This window comes from Phalaenopsis equestris, unplaced genomic scaffold (genome assembly GCF_001263595.1).
Source record: "Phalaenopsis equestris unplaced genomic scaffold, ASM126359v1 Scaffold000374, whole genome shotgun sequence".
Taxonomy (NCBI): Eukaryota; Viridiplantae; Streptophyta; class Magnoliopsida; order Asparagales; family Orchidaceae; genus Phalaenopsis; species Phalaenopsis equestris.
In genome coordinates this window covers 534,038-555,992 of record NW_018164816.1, presented here as the reverse complement: position 1 = coordinate 555,992, position 21,955 = coordinate 534,038, and the positions used below count along the sequence as shown (strand labels likewise).

The 21,955-nt window shown below is 34.9% G+C and overlaps 1 protein-coding gene across 3 annotated transcripts; it reads right to left on the bottom strand.

Annotated features, from left to right (window-relative positions):
* Window positions 1-2,351: 2,351 nt before the first annotated feature.
* Window positions 2,352-21,111, bottom strand: LOC110026504 (CDPK-related kinase 3-like). Of its 3 annotated transcripts, none has more exons than XM_020727461.1 (11): window positions 20,362-21,111; window positions 19,497-19,627; window positions 19,282-19,323; window positions 19,017-19,125; window positions 18,862-18,940; window positions 16,976-17,272; window positions 16,692-16,801; window positions 9,575-9,682; window positions 9,404-9,445; window positions 2,836-3,003; window positions 2,352-2,750 (listed from the first exon to the last, which is right to left on the bottom strand). In XM_020727461.1, exons 1-11 carry the CDS (start codon window positions 20,884-20,886, stop codon window positions 2,613-2,615), a joined length of 1,749 nt encoding a protein of 582 aa, XP_020583120.1. In that variant the 5' UTR covers window positions 20,887-21,111; the 3' UTR covers window positions 2,352-2,612. The 3 variants fall into 3 exon arrangements, with proteins under 3 accessions (XP_020583120.1, XP_020583121.1, XP_020583119.1); XM_020727462.1 differs by having other exon boundaries at window positions 9,383-9,445; window positions 20,354-20,431; XM_020727460.1 differs by having other exon boundaries at window positions 2,353-2,750; window positions 9,383-9,445; window positions 20,362-21,109.
* Between the last annotated feature and the right edge of the window lie 844 nt (window positions 21,112-21,955).

Genomic DNA, 21,955 nt, shown 5'->3' with positions numbered 1-21,955 from the left:
TCCTAAAGATGTAGGACTCAAGTAAGAAAATTGATATTATTGTAGTTTTTCTAATTTTTCTTTTTTTTTTTTTTTTTTTCATTTTGCATTATTGTCGCCCCCACACCCACCACCCTCGCCCCAGACGCCAACCTCAGCCACCTCCACCACCCCAGCATCAGCCACCACCCCTGCACCCGCCTCCACCACCACCCCTACCTCCACCCCGACTGTAGTAGAATTGAGTGCATCAGAGGCACATGTTATCTCTACCGAGCAAAAGTCGACAGGCAGCAGCTACCATAACAAGTATGTTGGCAACACACAAGTTTTTTTTTTAAAAGATATTTTTAGTAATTTTTTTTATTTTTTAATTGAATATAAAACAAACAAATTGTTGTTTTAAGGTTCCACCCACTGACTGAGATTATTCATGCATGCATGCATGCATACATATATTCATACATACATGCATATATATGTACGATGAAAAAACGGGCGACTTTCTACACGTTGGAAAAATTGTTCTAATTATCGATGGTTTTGCACTATTTTTTATCTTGGTTATTTACGACGATATAACTATAACATATATTATCTTTTATCTATAGTATTTTGTTTCTGACTATTTTTAATTATAACCGACTAAGTAACTCATCAGCTAGAAGCAAAAATTAGCTGATGAATTGTAGGCCACCCGCGATCGCGCGTTGCCTTTCTTTATCGCTGTCGTTATCGTTGCCGTTGTGAAGTCGCCAGTTTCTTTTTTGTTGTATAACATCTCTCTCCAAGTAACTCTCTGATTGTATGGATGATCTGAAAATAAAAGAGATCAAATAGCTAAGGTATACAATGATGGGAACAAATAAAAGAAATGTGTGGGGAAATTTTTATGAGATGGACTTTCTGTAGATAGTTATTATTAGTAGCTACGACATTGAATTTTGGTCATTAAAATTATGGTTTGAATGAAGGTTATATAGATTTGATAACATGCAACTGAAATTAAAGTTTAAAATTTTATACTTAAGCCGATCAATTAATCAAACCAATCTCAACTGCAGCACAATTAGATCATGCCAATTGGCATGTGGCTGCATGTTCCACAATCAATTAGCAATAAATTGCTTGCACTGTGAATTTAGCTCAAAGATCGTTAATCACTTGAAAATTGATTCAAATTTTAATTAGATCGAATCAAGATGAACAAGTCAAGTTATGAGACAAAATTTTAGATTAAATATTTTCTAGCCGACCTAAACTCGGTTCAAAATCGAATCGTTTAATATCTTTAGTGATGTTGAAATTGCGAATTCAACAAATTTAGCTTGAAAATTAATTCGAATTTTTGCTCGAATCAAAATAAACAAGTTGAACCATAAGCCATAATTTTAGATTAAATTTTTTTCAAGTTGATTTTAAATCAACCCCAACGCAACTCGAAATCGAATGGTTAACCCAAACATTGCCGGAACACCTCATATTATTTTTGAAATAATAGTGAAACAAACTTCTTTAATGTTGCTGGACCGAAGAAAACATGTGAACTTTAAGAGAATTTAATGTATAAGGGCCTATGGCTCAAGAAATAATCATCAGAAAATCCAAATAACTTCTTAATATACAGTGGGCTTGAGCCTTACTTGCAAAAAAAATCTCTACATAATTTGCATTGCTGTTGCCATATATATACCCACCATTTATCTTAATTTTGCATTTATCGGACTGCACATACTGTGAAAGGATGAAAACAAAACCTGCATTTTTACAACCCCAAGCGAGCGAACAATTATAGATAGATATATATATCTCTCTTAAAGGAAATCAATATTTAGCAGATGTCCAAATATCGATTTCCCATATGTTTTTTGGCCTCATGATGAGAGCCCACATCATGTGCCTAAAATTTCAGAACCCCCGCATCACGGTAGGATCAAACCCTTAACCTAAGGGGACTTACAGTGACCCCGCCACCAACAGGCCAAGGCTTGTCGTGCGAGCACGTGCGCACGCACGCACGCACACACACACACGGTGAGATCAAACCCTTGACCTGAGGGGACTTACAGTGACCTCACACACACAAATATGCATATCTTGAAACAAAACCGAGTTGATCCTTGCCATGGAACGTAGGATGAACGGCTGAGGTACTGGGTTTCCCACATACAAATATCATGGCAATGGGGTTGGATCAGATCAGACAATTCACTTAACTTCTGAGTTAATGACTTTTAGGTTTATTAAACATAATAAGGCCTGAGTTTAAGGCCATTAGCATAGTTCTACTATAGCATCAGGTTCAGCTTAGAGAAGACTGCCATATGGAAAAAGGAATTTCATTCCATGTAAACTTCACAAGTTTATAACATCCAAAACAGCCTAAAACTATATCAAATATAACATAATAAATAACATATTTGCATCCTATAGAACTAGCATATTGAGCAAAAACAAGCTCTACTGTGCAGATCTTCCCTAAATCAAAATCATGCTGCCAAAAAAAAAAAAGGAAAAAAAAGGCTAAAACAAATCAGCCCGAAGGACTTGATTATAACAAGCTTAATATTGATACAATTATCTTAAGAAAAAAAATGCAAGCGCTATTGTGAAAAACAAAGGTATAAAAGGGCTTATCGGTTTCTTGTATGAGAACCCCGTATAGTGACACCATGCAAAAATTTGGTATAGCCTAGCAAGCTAAGTTTACCATCAGCGGGCCGAATCCAATCACGTACATTGGAATAATTTGCCGGAGTAAGGTTCAGCTCCTACAAAATCAAATAAGGATCACTGAATTTAAGAAAAATGTATTTGATAAAAGAGGAGGTAGAGTTTGGCAAAGAGGTTCGGTACCCGAGCCAGCTCTTCGACTGACATGACTCGATTACCCTCCTGTTCGAAGTGCTCAAATGCTGTAGCCGCGATCTGCTCCCATCGTTCCACCGCCTCCAACTGATACGGGCTAATTGCGGCTGCACAAAACTCTTCAAAGTCCATCTTTTTGTATGACAGGGGCTCCAGCTGATATGTTATCACAACCAGCCTATGTTAATGTATGGTAGTTTAACTGAGAAATAAAGTTTCCAGTAGAAATAAGATAGCTGAATGCTTGAAAGATATATATAACATAACATATTCTACAGACCATTCAAATAAATTACAGGATGGCTCATGGCATGAAATAGCAAAGAATCAAATCGATTTTCTAATAAATAAGTTTATCTGGGCTAGTTTATTTGTTTATTGATATGAAATATTATTTTTAGTATCTATTATATTAATTAAAAATACATCAGAATATACATATTTTATTTGAGAGAGATCCAGGTCAATCCCTCTTTTGAGTTTTACGTGAGATGACTGCCTCTTCAACAGAAAAAAGGTAGCACTTGAGAGAAAGGGGGAAAAAAAAGATAAATTAAACCTTCGTGTAAGAGTATAGAACCAATAAACCCATCTGGAAGAAGATATGCAGTCTATTAAAAGAAGCATATTTAAATTTTCAATGTCATATTATATAAAAATCAAACACACAATATTTGACTGACAACAACAAAATTTTTCTGATCTAAGATGATAATTGAATTGAGAATAAAAAACGTATCTGACTGACAACAACAAAATACATGGTCTTCTGATCTAAGATGCAAAATATAAAATAGTTTCAACAACAACAACAACAAGCCTTTATCCCACTAAGTGGGGTTGGCAACATAAATAATTTTTCTCCATTGCGTCCTATTGAGTGTCATATTTTCATTTAATTCTAACAAATTTTAAGATAATTTTTTGTACAATATGCCCAAAACTTTTTAGGTCTACCTCTATCTTTCTTAAAATAAGTCAAATCTAAAACATCTACTCTCCTAACTAGATCATCAGATGGTAAACGTTTAATACGACCAAACCATCTAAAGATCACTCTTTAAACTTATCCGCCACTAGAGCTACACGAACCCTATCATGGATACATCCATTATGCATTTTGTCTCTAAGTGTCAAGCCACTCATCCACCAAAGCTTTTTCATCTAAGCAACACTTAACTTTGTTTTATGCTTCTCTTTTTAAGGCCAACATTCCGCCCCATATAACATTGCAGGTCTCACCATCTTATAAAATTTTTCTTTTAGTCTAAGCGGTACTTTTCTATCACATAATAGCCCCGATGCATTCTTCCACTTCAACCAACAAACTTGAATTCTATTAATAACATCCTCATCCATATCACCATCACTTTGAACAGTAGACCCGAGATATCCAAGACTTTCACACCTTTTAATGATATGATAACCCAAAGTTACAACTCTGTCACTATAGCTACTAATACTACTAATATTACATTCCATATATTCAGTTTTAGTTCTACTCAAACCAAGGTCTTTAGACTCCAATGTACACCTTCATAATGCAAGTTTTTCCTAAACTCTTTCTTCAATCTTATCCACATGAAGGATATCATCAGTGAAAAACATACACCAAGGTACCTCCTCCTGTAAAGGTCCGGTAAGAGCATCCATAACTAAAGCAAAAATATATAGGCTTAAAGTCGATCCCTACTATAATCCAACTGACATAGGAAAATACTTTGTCAATCCTCCTTCTGTTCAAACACAAGTAACAACTCTAGTATAAATATCAACCAAAATACCAAAAATGTTCTGATAAATTCAATAGTTATAAAATTTTAAGATTATAGCAAAATCTAAAATATAATGTCACTATGTATTCCATGTTTATCATCATCCATTGAAGCATAATAAATTAGGTTTGTTTATTTTTAATTTTATTGGAATTTATTTAAATTGTGGTTTTGAAAATTTTTTATTTATATTATGTTAAATTATCAATTTAAATAATTCTTGAAAATTTTGAGAAAGATATATTTGATTTTAAGATCGATCCTACATGCACTCATATTTCTATAATAAGTGAGGAGGGTTATAAATGAATTGAGATTGAATTTTTCTTATGGACACTTCAATGAATCTTCTCTTTTTGCGAGTTCCTTATACTTCTTTCTCTCTAACTTTGCTCCATTCCTCATTCATTCATTCAACTACTTATCCTATCTCTTTATGTCTCTAATTCTTTTAAATCAATGCATATTTATGTTGCACTGCACTATAGCAAATTGGTATCAAAGCCTTCATCATAGTCGTAATCCTTATCGATCCACTTCTCATTGCTTGTAACTTTGGATGTGATTTGCACCACTCCACGCCAACTCAACACCCATGCCCACATCCATCAACTTTCTCCACTCTTTGCACCATGCTTCTGCAAATCAACCTCTCACGCCCCACACATTTTTCCTAGAGTTCCATGCTTCTAAAAAATGTCCATATCACATATTCACATGACTGCTTCTAAAAATATAATGATGTCATCTCCATCTTTTTTGGCTTCGCCATCTCTTCAATTGTGATTGCCATATCTCACCTACCCTAGCAGCCTGACTACATCCTCTTTTGCTAGTGTGCCCTTTTTCAGCATAAGCACATGTATGCTATGTCACTCAAGAACCCGTGCTCACCTTCTTTCTAACCGAATGCACCCCAACTAGTTGCCCACACTCAAAATGATTGACCTGCTTTCACTTTTGCTCATATATTACTTGTGATCTTGTATGTTTTCATAACTCAAGTCTCACAACAACTGCTTGAACTAATCAAAAGTTCAACCCTCATTCTGCATCCTTCCCACTCTCTTGCACCACTCACTCAATTTCTTGCTCAAATCACTCCACGCACCTTATTAAAAAAAGTTGGCCTTGTTTACTTAGCCAAAAAGTGATGTTAGCTTTGAGTCTATTTATTTTATGTGCATGAAGAGCTTCTAAAGCTTTAATGAATTTTAGAGCTTTGATGTCCAAGACTATCTATGACAAGTCTTCTATCACTACTGAGGATAACAATGATGTCCATCCACTTTGTTCCTTCTTGGAATGGATTTCACAATACTACCACCTTCTCTAAGATAGATTTTTCATTCATCTATCCACTTCATAATGAATTTTAGCTGCTCCGTAGCATAGTTGATGACCTTCTGTTCTTCCACTAGCAACACTGTAACTCTTCAGACGACTTTTTTGTAGCCCCAAAAAACTGATGAAACATGATACATTAGGTTTAAGCCATCCTAATATTATAAGATCTATTAAATCAAGATTTGGAATTTATTACATTTAATTTATGTTAAATTAACATTTAGGTCATTTTAGATAGTTCGGAGAAAGACAGATTTGATTTCAAATTAAACATAGCTTTAGATTTTAAATTTTCAAAACTTCAGTACCAAAATTCATGTGTAGACTTTAGAATGGTATTTCCTTCCACTCAGGACTAAAAAAAATTGTAGTTGAATTTAATATTTATATTTAATGAAACATTAAATTTAAAATTTCAATACTTCAATGCCAAAATTCAAGTGTAGAGTTTAGAAATGTTATTTCCTTTCATTTAGAGTAATTTCAAAGCACTTTCATGCAAGTTTGGCCTGTCAAAGCAACTTCCCCCATTCAACTTTGAAGCTTGCATAAAGGTAAGATGGTTTGAGTGGCTACCACATCTACCCCTCTTTGTGTGGTCAGCTCTCATATTTCATTTCTCTCAGCTTTTTTGAATTTTAAATTATGTAGAATTGATGCAATCTTTAAATAAGTGTTGGATGAAAAACACCTATTGTAGAATTGATGCAAATCTTAGACCAGCTACAATAGGTGATCTAAGAAAAAAATTCATTATTTCTTACCCACGTGTCAGATTGGCCTAAAATCACCTCCATTAGTTAACATTCAAAAATTCATATACGGAGGTCCTCACCCATTTCCCCCAAAAAAATTTTGCCATCCCATGTAAGCAAATCTTGACCAAAAATCTATCAAAAAACTCAATAACTTGTCCAAGTTCCTTTTTTTAAGCTTTTAACATGAACCACAACCTCATCACGCCATCATGTTAGCCATCATCCACCTAGGTACATAATCTTGGAAGAATCGGATTGCACCCCGCTGTCATTTAATGATAAACCTTAATAATAAAGGGAAACCAAGGCTTAAATTTATTGTAAAGTGACTTAATGTGTTGGAGACCCTTAGAAAGAGGACAATTGTGTGTAGAGTGTGGTATCCTTTTAAAGTGGAGGTCATGCATGCCATGTAGAGGGGGTCAAATTCAATAGCACCTTGTTTTGATTTATAAAATTAGGATGGAAGAATAATGGAGCTTATATTGACTTTAGATCGAGTATGGAATGTCTAGAGATTAGAAATGAAGTGGGTAGAGAGGCTTCTTAAAATTTTTAGGCTTACAGATGGAGGATTCCTAAGACTAAATATTGGGAACTCTAGTTTGGTAGGCTGCCCTAAATAGTGTTGGAAAAGTAAAGGAGCGGGCTAATGGGGTATCTAGCTGCCATAATGACTTGGACGAGTTTAGGTGAATGGGTGGAGGATTATTTTGGAGTTGGCGGATGGATTCCAAGGGGCTTAGAAGTTTGTGGATGGAAAAACTATAAGCCTAGAACTAGTCTAGGTTGAGAACTTCTATTTTAAGTTTAAAATTATCTGTGTTGCAAAGGAGAAAGCCTCAAGGAGGTGGAAGGAAGTGGGGCAAACGTTATTATCAATTGAGAAGGGTTAGAGATAAAGGTCAACATAATACATGGGATGAATATTATTATCAGTTGAGTACACTTAGAGATGGAGACAACATGATACGCAACTAGCCCTCCCACCAAGGAGAAGCCAAGGTTGGCCATCAATTACCAACCACAAGAGAATTAATTTTAAAATTGTTTTCACTAAACCAAAACGAACTTTCATTCATCTCCAGTAATTATTTAAAATGATTTAAAATAATAAATAGAATGGGTGGTTGGCCAAACAAAGAGAGGACTGAGGGTAATCACTCAAATATTCTATTTTTAAGCAAGCTTCATATTTGAATAGGAGATTTAAATTTGGTTAGCCAAACAATACTTTAAAGGAATTCTAGGATAATTCTAAATGAAAGAAAATAACATTCTAGAGCATAAATATGAAGTTTGAAACTTAAGATTGGAAATCCAAAATTTATAGCTTAAATTTTGAATACAAATATTAAATTCAACTATATTTTTTCTAATCTAAATTTTTCATGCTTTTGATCATCATATGCTTGATGGCTTAATAGACGTTGATCTTGATTAACCCTCTAGTTTTTGATCTTGTAACAGGACCTTGATAATCAATATGATGTTCAACATGACACCTCTTGCCTCACTCTATAGCATTTCGTTTGAGTTCATCTTCTCTCTACTACTTCAATTCTCCTACATTGAATTCATCTAGCTAGATTTGTAGTCCTCTCCCTCCCTCACTCCCTTATCCTTTAGATTAATTATTACAAAACTTAAGATTCTACACAGACATTTGATGTAACTTATTTTCTAATATGATCCTCATTTCTCCACCTTTTGATACATTTTCCACGACGCTTCATGTCAAATCTACATCAAAATAAATTAGGACATTTTTTGCATTTTAAGTATAAAAAACCATTTCTCCTATCAAAATAACGTGCTCGCACCTAATGTACCTTCTTTTCTTTTAGCATCCTCATTTCTCCTAACTCTAAGGCTCTTTCCATATTGCTTCATGTCAATTTGTACATTTCTCCAATCAAAATAATGTGCTTTCATCTTGGAAATGTCTTATTATGGCACTTACTTGGAAGGTGTGAAGCGTAATGGACTTAACCTTACCTCACAAGGGAACCAAGGCGAACATCAAACTCACCCTTAACAACAATGTTTCATAAACTCCGAACCTCGCAGGTCTATCCATGTCCTTCCCATGAAATTTTCCTCCCAACATCCACTGTCTTGTTCAGCATCTCACAAAATTGCTCTCCTTTGATGCTATTTACAATTGGGGTCCACTATACAGGAAGATGCTAAAGGTAGTAAAATCACTGCTAACTAAGGCTGAACAAAAGAGATTGGGCTTTGAGAAGGCTCCAGGATGTTGGGAAAGCTGTTGTAATTGGAGTTCAAAAGAGTTACAAGTACAAGGGACAACGAAGCTGAGCCCGTCAAGAGTAAATTCTTCGAAAGCTTGGGTGCCATCAAGGTAACCACAACTTACATAGCATCAATCTGGTCTTAAAATGTGTTTTGAGACAGCAGAAAATTAAAAAATAGAATCAAAACCAAAGAGAATACAATTTTATCAAGATATAGGTCCAACCAAGGTAAATAAGAGTAAAACAACAGCTTAATGGCAATGCCTCAAATTATTCTTAAAACAAACTAATGACATGCCGCAAAATATAAAAATCTGTATAAAATGTTCATGCCAAAAGAATGGGAATAAGAATGTTAAGAAATAAGCAGCAGCTTTGAAAATTATAAATGTCAGACCGCATTTAGGATATCTGGAACCTTAGATTCCTTCATAGCATCAGTTGCATTCTGTAGAAGGGCCTGCAGTGAGTTCAAAAAATACATATGACCGCCAGAATGTAAGCATATAAAATAAGACAAAATTACAATTTAGTTGCACCCAAAGTCTTATTTAAATTGAACGGATGGACTGAAAATAATTGTACTAACCATTCTAAAATTTTCTAGAGAAACACGCCCATCTTTACCAGGTTGCAATAGCTGATACTGTGACCTTACATAGATAAGCTCGTCTTCAGTTAATACCTTAGATAAAGCCTGCAAAATAGTAAAAAAAAAAGTATCCAAAATAAAAATAAAAGATAAAACCAATTTCTAAAAAACTAACAAATTTGTACATATTTAAACGTCAAAAAAGGACAAGTTTGTAAGACCAAAAAACTTAGCAGCAAATTTAACAATTTAATGCGATACCATGAATGCATCATACAAAATGAAAGCCTTGGTTTTAACCACAGCACTTGAATTGTTTTGATCAAAGTAAAATGGACGTTTTTATAAAAAGTGTTGCTCATGCTGTGATAGCGAGATTAATGTTAAATCTTGGATGGATTTTAAATTATATCTTCACACCAGAAAATTAAAAAAATTAGATGAGTAACATTAAGAAATACAAGAACATGTCTCCAGTGATCAATGAAACCATCAAGATGTTTAAGACAAGCATTAGTGATGAGTATAGAGGTTTCACATTGCATTCTAATGTACCATCCACCACACATTCTAACTAAACAACACATTCTAACTAAACAACGTCCATATTTCCTAAACAAAAACCAAAATTTGAAAAATTATAATGAGAAGAAATGAGCATGTGATAATTAATATAATCCTCTATGTTTCAAAAAATACTAAGAGAAAGACCTTGATTGTAATATAACATGGATGGTGTTCGGAACATGGCAGTTTTTTAAGAAATTCATTGGATGGCCTGGTAATTCTTTCAATTAGAAGACAATAGGGACCAAATCCTCCTAGTTCACAAACTTAACAAATATATCTAACCTATATTTGGAAAGTAAATAACCTAAAATAAAAATAACAAAAAACATAAGTACAAAGAGAATAAAGCTAGTCAAGAGGTTTCCAAAAATATCTCCTCCCAAGCCAATCTTGGGAGATTCAAGAGTGGTTGGTCCTACGATTCTCAAAATCTTTTAAGATTTTCCACACTCCCACTCAAGCTGAGTCGTAAAAGTTGTAGAAACCAAACTTGGTATTGAACTTTGAGAATGTACTTAAAGGAAGAGATTTGGAGAAGATATCAACAACTTGTTGACATGTCGGGACATAGGCAAGTTGTAAATCTCACCATTAACCTTTTCAGAAAAGAAGTGTCTCAACTTCAATGTGATTGGCCCTGTCATAATGCAAAATATTCTTGGCAATACTTATAACTGTTTGACTATCACAAAAAATCTATATAGGCTTGGAGGTACACCTTAATTTCCTTAACAATATTTGAATCCACATCCCTTCACAAATTCCCAAAGCGAGTGTCTTACACTCAGATTTTGCACGGCTTCTAGAAACAACAATTTGCTTTTTATTCTCCATGTAACCATATTTCCCCATACATAGGAGTAGTAACCTGTTACCAACCTTCTGTCAGTGAGTTCCCCAGCATAGCTAGCATCAGTGTAAACTTCTATCACTTTGTTTCTAATTCTTTAAAAAATTTATTAATAACCATGAGTATATTTGAGGAATTTCAAAATCCTCTACACTATCTCCAAATATTCTTCATTTGGGTTATTCATGAGTTGGCTCACAATGCTGATATAATATGTAATATCTATCTAATATGTGATAGGTAGGCGAGTTTTTCTATCATTCTTTGATATCTTCCCTTATACACAGATATATTTTCTTCCTCCCTGTTAGACGTTTTATTAGGACCCATTGGAGTATCAGCAGGTTTGCATCCAATTAATCTTGTCTCCTTTAGAAGATCTATGATGTATTTTCTTTGTGATACAACAATATCTTTCTTAGACCTTGCTACCTCCATACCAAGATTCCAATGTTCTTCAATTTCCTTTTTATCATCACCAGTATGAATCAAATCATCCAACATACTAAGTGTAGCAATTTTACTTTCATAAATATGTTTTGTGAACAGAGAGTATGATTAGCTTGGCCTTGAGAATACCCATTAAATCTCATATTATTAGCAAACCCTTCAAACCACGCCCTTGTTCATTACCTAAGCCAATAGAAAAACTTCCTAAGATTGCATACTACGCGTTGGTTTGAATCATTCTCAAGTCTTGGTGGTATCTTCATGTACACTTCTTTTAGATTCCCATTCAAGAAGACATTTGTTATGTCTAAGTTGATGCAATCTTTGCTAGCTATTACTGAAAGCAGAATTCTAATAGTGTTCAGTTTGGCAACTGATGCGGAAAACTCTTGATAATCAATCCCATTAGCTTGAGTGAAACTTTTTGCGACGGATCTAGCTTTGATCCTCTCAAAACCCCATCAGATTTATATTTGATGTTGAGTACCCGTTTGTATCTAACTGGCTTCTTATCTTAAGGAAGTTTAGTAAGAATTCATGTATCATTATGTTTTAGTACTCAATGCTCTTCAATTGTTTTTCTCCATTCAAGATTTTCAAGGGCTTTATGAGTGGACTTCGATATATGTACACTATCAAAGTTAGATAAAAATGTTCTATAAGCTGAGGATAACTTCACATAAGCTACATACTCCTAAATTGGGTATCTAGTACAACTTTTCTTGTGATCAGCACCAAAAGAAGAAAGAAATAACTCATGAGTAAAAGACTCCTCTCCGAATTTTGGTAGGAGCATTTTATAATTACAAGTTGTTCCACCTACTTAAGATTTTTCTTTTCCTTAATGGACACACAAAGTTCTTTATTATAAACTTCACGTTGGGTTGTTTTGGCATCCTCAATAAGGATCAAAGGATTAGGTGGAAGAGATGGAAGTGGGGATGGAAAATAAGTAGGCTTTGTGGTCTTGTAGATGTCTTCAACTGCATCCCAAAATTAATATTCTTTTGCATTCTCCCCCTGAACATCGTATTTGATGTAGTAGGGTTGATTTTAAAAAGATGTGACATCCATGGAGTTGTAATTTATGGTAATAAGAGAGTAACATTTGTACCCATTTTTGTTTGAAGCATACCCAAGGAAAATATACTTGATAAATTTAGAGTCATGTTTTGTGCAATTTTGGAAATAGATGAGAACAGAAGATACACACCCAAAGATTAAGTGATATCGCAGAAGAGAAAGCTCTGATGTGGGGATAGGTAAACATTAAAACATGAAGTGGTGTTTCAAAGTTAAGCACATTGATAAACATTCAATTGATAAAGTATGTAGCAGTAATAATTGTTTTTTTTTCCAAAAATATTTTGGAACTAGATGGACATAATAATTGAGTGGGATACCTTAAGGAGTTGTTTGTACTTTCTCTCAACTATCATATTTAGTTGTGGGGTATCAATACATGAACTCACATAGATGATTTCAATTTTTGAAAGAAAAGCTCCAAAGATAGAGTTAAAATATTTCTTTTTTTTAATCATTTTAGAGGAGTTGATTTTGCATTGAAATTGAGTTTGGATCATATAATGAAAGCTTTAGAAGATTTGGGTTGTTTCAGCTTTCTCCTTCATTACAAATATTCCAGTAGTTCTAATGTGATCATCCAAAAATGAAACAAACCATCCAGCCCAACTTAAAGATTTCACTATCGAAGGTCCCCAAATATCATTGTGGATAATGAAAAAAAAATGTGAGGGTTTATAATTGGTCATAGGATAAATATTTCTAGTGTCTTTGACAAGTTAACAAATTTCATATTAATAAAAACTAGTTTTTTTAACTATAAATAATGAGAATATACCTTAACAACATAATTGAAATTAAGACGACCCCGACAATAATGTCATGCCATAACATATTTTGTCGATAGACATATAGACTCAACAGGCTCATAAATTGGGGTTAATAAGGAGGTGGGATCATTTTTTGTTTAGATATAGACTTTCCTTAAGCAGGTATAAGTCTTGATACATTTCAGCACTATCAATCACCTTTCCAAATTCCACCACCTGAAATTCACAAGGATTAGCAAGGAATTATTTATAAATTTTATATCATAAGTAAGCTTATTGATTGAGATTAAATTATAGTCCAGTTACAGAACATATAAAACAAAAAAAAAGAGTAATAGCTTGAGAGAGGTCGACATCTCTTTTTTTCCAATAATGTTTGAGTGTGACCAATCTGCAAGTCTTACTGATATAGATGTAAAAATCTCTTGATAGTAGACTAGATTATTTATGGTTTTGTTCATATGATCAAAAACTCCTGAATTTATGATCCAAGTTTTAAATCTCCAATTACTAGTAATATAAGAGAAGAATGTAATACATTGGTGTGTCACGAGGTTTGTGTGTAGCTCTGAATTACCTCCAAGGAGTTTCTTTAGTACTTTATGTTGTTCCTTGGTGAATGGTTCAATCAATCCATTGGATGTAGTTGCGACATAAGCCTTTTTCACTTCATCTTTCCTTCACTGTCTATCTTTTAAGTCTGCAAACTTTCCATGAAGTTTCTAACATGTCTTTGATGTTCAATCTTCTTGCAACAGTCATACGTGGGACGGTTCTTTTTGAATTGTGAGCCATGGGAAGAATTATGGGTGTACAGGGCTAGACTTTCAATACTTAATGAACCCCCTGATTCAGTCTGTATTAGCTTCTTTCTGCTTTCTACTCTCCCGACCTCGGCAAATTCTTCACGAGTAGATTTTTTTTTTAAAGCCCAAAAAAGGCTAATGTATTAAATAGAAAAAAAAATACAGATACAATGCGTGAGAAGGCCCAAGTATGGCACTCTGTCCACACAAAAAACCACAAAAGGTTTCAAAACTAGAAAAAACAGAAAATACATTAGATGCTAAAATAAAAAGTCTGACAGTGTCGAAATACATAATCAGGTAGCTAGAGAGCGACCCAATTTGGTCTTGTCTCTGCCTCTTGTTTTAGGGAAGGAGCAAGTTAATAAGTTGTTTATTGCCATTGTCAGTAGTAACCAATCTATCATCCAATATGTTCCCGAGTTGAAATCGGCTTGCATTCTTCTTCTTCCTCCTGGAATAAACTTGTCCTTCCTCATCCAAAGAATCAGTCTGATGGGGTGGTAGAGCTGAAGCAGAAGGAATACCATCCGTAGTACCCACAATAAGTTCTAGTATATGTGAAGTATGAGTTGCCTCTACACCGGATACTTCCTGAAGAAGTGGAGCTACGAGGCTCTCCTGATTATCAGTCTGAACACTATCATTTATAGGTAATAGTCCATCAGTATTGTTTTCTATGAGATTTGAAGGTATCAGTATCACATCACTTGTAGTAAGAGTAACGACAAGGGCAAGAGAATCAGACACCAAAATCTGTCATGTGGTAGCTTTCTCTCCAGGTGATACAGATATATCCTTAGAACTATTCTTATTCACTTTATCTTTAGATTTCAAATTAGGGTGAAGCTTATGACATTTATCAAGAGTATGCCCAAACATCTTACAATGAGAACAATAAGAACATCTATGCTCCATGGTGATTTGTTGTCAATATTCATTATGCATTGTGCCCAACCAGACTTCAGTAACATCAAACAAAGTAGTATCTCTTTCCACAATTATTCTGGCAACAGAAAAGCTTTTCGATAACTAAAGGTCTATTTTGGGCAATTTTTCTAGCTTCATAGGGTCCCCAAGTATGACATCAATAAAATAGAGAACCTGATGATGAAAAAAATGCAGCTTGAGACCAGGTAGACTAAATCATAAGAGGTTCATGATTGGTTCATGATTGGGGTCAAAATCAGGAGACTACTTGAGTAGCTTCATTGGTTTACCAGCAACGTTAAGATATTTTTTGGAGAAAATACGTGTAGTCTTCAAGCACGGTTAATTGAATCAAAATTTTATGGTTCTCTTTATCTCAATGATGGACATAAAAAACATTACGACATCATGCGAACATTTCAAATGTGTCTCAAATATGTCCAATTGTAGCCGATAGTTTGTCAATGTGTTGAAATATTGAGTGGCACTTACTTCTCCATAATGAATGTCATGAAACTTGGATTTGATCTCAAACAATTCTGCAGTGTTCTCAATGTTGGAGTATGTTTTTTTTTGCAACATACAAGATTACTCTGGCAGTTTATAGAGCAAAAAGTTTTCTCATACTTCAGTGGTTATTAAATTGAACAACCAAAACATAACCATATAGTCTTGATTCTTCTGTGTGGTGGTTAGGTTCAATGATCTATGAACTATGCCCTCTCCTGTGAGATTTTCCCTTTATCACAAAGGTACATGAACACAGATTTAGACCACTATAGATAGTTATGATTTGTGATAAAATAGAGTTCAGGAGTCGTCTGGACAGAATCCTCAACCTCTGACTCAGAATTAATCTATGGAGTAGAACTTGACATCTTCATCTCATACTTGGTTATAAACCTTATGCGTATTTAGGGTGGTTGTTGCCCGTTGCTTCTGCAAATGGAGAAATGGCTGGCGCAGGAAAGGAACAAAAAGAAAATTTCTGCAACTAGAGAAGAATAGAGAAAGATTTCTGTTGCAGGGAAGGACCGAGAAAGGGAGAAAAAGGCCTCCAGGGAGAATTTCTGGCTACATGCAGGGATTTCAAGCATCAGGAAAGTGGACTGCAGGGAGAAAGAGGCCTGCAGGGAGGATTTCCGGCTATCTGCAGGGATATCCAACGCAAAGGAAGGAGACTGGAGGGAGAAAGAGGCCTGCAGGAAGGATTTCCGGCTCTGAAAGGAGGTCCAACTCTGGCAGAGGAGGTCTAACTGCTAGGGTAAAGTCTAAATCTTTGATAGCATGTAGAAAACAGACTTTGGGAGGTAAATACTAGCTTGCTTTATTATACACATATAGGGTACATATATATAGAAAAACCAAATCCTCCTTATTTACAAACTTACCAAATATATCTAATCTATATTTGAAAAGTAAATATCCTAGAATTATAGAAAAAACAAAAATATGAAGAGAATAAAGCTAGTTAAGAGGTTTCCAAAAATATCTCCCGATTCAATCTTGGGAGATTGAAGGTTAGATGGTCCTATGGTTCATAGAATCTTTCCAGATTTTCCACATAAACAATTAAAAGAAAAACCAGCCATTCCAAAAGCAGGGTCTGTTCTAAAAACAATCAGAAATATTGAACTCAAGAGTGAATGACAAACCTTCAGGGCAGCACGCTTGAAAGGAGTAGCTCGGAGGTAAGATTTCACTAGCTTAAAGATAAGTATGTCCAAAGGAATTTGTCTTTCCTCATCTCGTAACCATGGGTGAGCTGCAAAGAATGAAATACTGATTATACTCCCCTGATAACTAAATCAAAACCAAGTTTGCTGCCAAATATAACATCACACCAAAAGAGACTTTGGATTAGCCAATACAAATAATTGAACTATTGTCATAACGCTATCCATAACAAATGATAGGGTTTGTGGAAGGTTAAACTTACTTAGAGCTTGTGCAGCAGTCATTCTTTTTCGATAATCCTTATTCAAAAGCCTTCTAACAAAATCTTTAGCTTCTACAGATACAGATGGCCAAGGAAAATCATCAAAGTTAGGATCTGCACGCAACACAGCTCGAAAGATTCCTGATTCTGTCCGCGCCCAAAAAGGTCTGCTACCGCATAGCAAGATATATGAGATAACACCAATGCTCCAAATATCAGCTTCTGTACCATATGACCTATGCAAGACCTCAGGAGCAACATAATAGGCACTACCAACAATGTCATTAAGTTTTTCATCTGCAATAACAATATGGATAGAATAAATATTGTGATTGGAGCATGGAAGAGAGCGAGAGCCAACTAAACGAAAGACGAAAGAAGAAATTACACTTGCAACAAAAAAAGAAAAAGGATGAGATATCAAATCATTTTATGAGAATATGATTCTATAAACACAATTCATGCTTTTGAGAGGAATTTGTGTAGTATTTGAATGAACTACTGAGGTGACCAACCAGAAATAACTCTAGGACAATGAGAAGTGAAACTAAGAAATCAATTTGAGGGAATTATGTAATTCATGATTCTACAACAAAAATTATAATCATTGGAGAAGAGTTCGATTGAAGTATTCAATACTGCACAGACACCAATCTTCCATGTAAGTGCAAATTAGAGGTGTGAATTAAAGGACTAACTGTTGTAATCCTCCTTTGGTCCTTGAGAAGGGCCACATTACAGCCCAAAAGAGTGTAGCAGGAAATTCTAAGCACTTCTGATTCATGAAACCTACCAAAGAAGACGGAGAAGGGATGGGGGTGATGATCTAATGACCAAATCTCAACAGACCCATGGGCAGTCTACAAATCACAAAGTAGCCCTAAAATGATGATAAATCAAGCAAGAGGAAATCTTTTTTCATGTAAGAAGAAACAATATTCAATTATACATCTTATTTGAACGTGTTAGCCACTAAATTCTTGCATTACAACATTGGCTATCAATGCTGGTGTTTGGCCCTTAAAAAAGGAAAATAATTGTTGTTCAATAACAATAGTGTTGCATGAAAGCAGAAACCAAAAGCCAAAAAAAAAAAAAAAAAAAAAAAAAAAAAGCAACAATATAACACTTATTTGAATGAAAATTTTAAATCATTCTATATTATACTAGCAAAAACCAGCCCAATATACTAGCTAAGGATAAAAAAAAATCATGTAACAATAAGAAAAAAAACTAGATCTATAAAAACTATGATATCAAATAGTATTTCCTCTGGCAAAGTGGTGTTGACAGATAGTTCCATTAATGTAATTGTATCAATATGATATTCCTATAATAAAGGCAATATTACGAATCCATGAATAAAAGCACATTTGTAAGCATTGGATGGCTCAAGGAAAAGACAAGGCAACAAAAACATAAAAACATGCACATCCATAAAGAATCGCTAGTTCAAAATAAGTCCTTCAGTTTATTCAAGCAAGGAGTCATCAGAAAACATTAGTTTCAACAATAATCCAACATGATGAAAACTGTCAACACTAATGACACATTGTAATCCACTACGGCAAAGAAAAGTTAAACTTCTTAATTTCTTCAAAAGATAACACCAAAAAAAAAATCAACATCAAACGAAAAAGAAAAAGTAATATACCCAGAAAATTGAAGTCTAGCACAACTTCAAGACCAAAAGTACATTATTAAGAGTATCCCATTAAATTAGATGCAAATTGAAGACTCAAACTAGCATTAATATAAGTTCCATGGATCTTAAATCAATATGATAGTGCACCAGTGACTTGGCCATAAAGCATGAATGACTGGCAATAGTTCAAAATTTCCACCACGCTAATAGCAAAGTATTAAGTACATTATTTTAAACTTACCTGGCCTAATAAAATCAGAAAGACCAAAATCAATCATCTTCATGGGAGCATTTTCTTCTCTAGTACTGAATAAAAAGTTCTGTGAACAAGTTTAGCAAAAAATAAGTATAAGCAACATAGTATGATGTAAGAAAAAAAAAAATTGTCAATCATACCTCGGGCTTTAAATCACGATGTACAACACCCTGTAGATGACAAAAGGCAACCACACTAAGGATTTGCAGAACAATCGCTTTTGCATCTTCCTCCGTGTACCTCCCTCCTCTTTTTAGCCAAGACAAATTAAAGAAATAAGAAATCTTAAATGTATCATCTAATGATGATGTAGACATTCCAAATAGTTATAACAAAGCATGTGATCACAATTAAAATAGACAGAAGTACATTTCCCCACATATAATTTGAATGTATTTGAATCACCTTGATAGGATTCTATCCAACAATTCTCCACCTTCGCACATCCTAAAAGAAAAAAAGAGAAAACAAAAAAAAAAAGCTTATCAAAGGAAAAATAAGGAAAAATTCTTGAGCTGAAAAAAAGATAAAATGCCCAAATCAAGAACTCAAGGCTGTTTCTTAAAGGCAAACCATAAGCAAAACAGTGATCAATAACTCATAAAAAAGTAGCGACATACTCCATGACTATGTACACGTTAAGACTATCTTCACATGCGTCATAAAACTTGACCATATTTGCATGTCCAGATAAAGCTCTCAGAATCTTCACCTCCCTACGAACATCTTCAATAGCTATTGGTGTTGTCATCTAAAAGAGAAAAGCATAAACAAAAAAGTTCAGTGAAGTCATTCACGTACACATTCACAATGGAAATGATTGATGCTTAAAATAAGGTGAAAAATGATAAAATTTAGAGTGTCAAAAACATACTGGTAAGCAATTTTGAGAAGTAAAATTAGAAAATCAAGCTTTCATCATTTCAAAATTCTTTTAAATTTCTGTGAGAAACGAGCTTTCCAAGGAGAGTGACGGATGGGTTGTTAAAAAATACTGGAGGTTTTATCTCCCCAGAGAAGATGGATATATTTAAAACAGAGCAAATTGAAAAGAAAAAAAAAAACTCCAATCTTTTTTTAGACAACTATCAACATGTTACGCAGCCCAAAAGCCAAGTCAAAAAATTGTAACATCTATCCAGAATGCGTCCATATAGTTGAAGCTGTGAATGGTCAATAGCATTTACCAAGTCCAAGATTAAATCATATTGTATTATTTGATAAAGTTCGAAGTGGGTAAAAAAAGTCTAAAATTACGTGTATCCAGCCAGCACGAAACCTAAATGTACGCTCCAAGACAGAACAAGAATCACCACAGAAGAAACACAAGCAAATTCGAACAAGTACCATAAGATCGAGAATCCATAACCGAAATCAGACAGTCAGTCATTCAGTGGCAAACCAATGACAAAACAAAGTTCAAGATTAACAAGATCAAAATAAGAGGATATGAGGAGAAACCCCCTCTTTCACATACCACCGCACCTTAGCTTTAGAGATAGTCTTGACGGCGACAAGCTGCCCCTTAATATCCCCCTTCTTCGCCCTAGCGGAGCACGTATGTCCAAAGTGCCCCCGCCCAACCTCCTTGCCCAGCTCATACTTGACCGCAAAGTTCTTCCCATATCCAAAACTCTTATCCAGGGGCCGCTCCGGCCTGCGGTCCTCCCCGCCGCCGCCGTCCTCCGGGATCGGACTCCCGACGGGCTTTGGCGGGCCGAGGCGCTTGAGGAGGGAAGCCTTTATGTGCTTCGCAGGTGATGGAGGTGGGAAAGGTCGACGGAAGAACTTACGAGGGGTAGACCTCGCAGGCGACGGCGAAACGCCAGCTGGAAGTGGGCTAGCGCCGCCGTGGGGATACGGGCTGGCCCAAGGGCTGGCGGCGGATGATCGGGTGGGGGTGGTTCCGTTCACCGTCGCTGGAGGAGGCGCGACTTGACTGCGGCCGGCAGCGTTGCCGCCACCATCGTCCTCCGCTACATGGATGTTCTTTCCGTAGCACAAACCCATCCCTCACGGCGGCGGTAAGGCAAGTCAAAGCCTGCGAAGAGTAAGAGGGTTAGTACTCGGGGCTTGGTCGGCGACGGGAGATCTAGTGATAGAGATTGAGGCGGACTAGAAAGAGAGAGAAGGAATTATAAATATAGGGGAGGGAGAGAGAGGAGGAGGAAGGAGTAACGGAAAAGAAGCGAAGGATCTGAGGGCAAGAGTGCGAGCAGAGAGCCAGGTGGGGGCGCCGGTTTTGTTTTGGATTTTTCTTCCTCTGTTTCCTAATTTCTGAAGGTATTTAAATAATATAATTATTAGGAAATTTTGATTTAATAATTTTGATTTCATCTCTTCATATTCTCGGGGATTATGTGTTTTGTCGGCTTTAAGCTGACGTTGCCCGAACAGCGGACAGGGAATTGGACCAAAAAAAAAATTTTTTTTTCCTTTTTTGGTGGATTTTTTTGTTAATTATCTCTTACATTTTATATGTTTTTAAATTTGCAAAAAAAAAAAAAAAATCATTTGAATCTTGAAAATTATAATTCAAATTATTGTTTTCAATAAATTCTCATTGATTTAACTTTAGCATATATTAGAAATTTGGTAATTTATTTTTAATAATATCATTTTTAATTAAAAATATGATATCTCAATAGTCGTTAAGCCGCTCTTTCATTTTTATGATTAGATCAATTGATTGTGCTTCTTTTGAAACTTCTCAATCAAAACTCAATTGCTATGCACATGAAAAAGAAATAAGCATATCAAACAAGCATCTATGCATACATATGTGCATGTGCTTATGATGTGTATATATATATATATAATAATTAATAATTTTAGCATACTTTTTTTTAATCACGCAAAAAACATGTAAATATACCAAATATTTGTTCTATATTTTATGAGTAGTGAGTAATGAACTAATAAACATAATAACAAAATTTTAAATCAATTGCTCAAGTTAATGGGCCATTTAGATTATCAAACACCATTGATACATATCCAAATAAAAGTCTAGCATGATTAATGGTGACTGTGCGGATAAATTTTTAGTTGAAAAATATACTAATAAATGAAATAATAT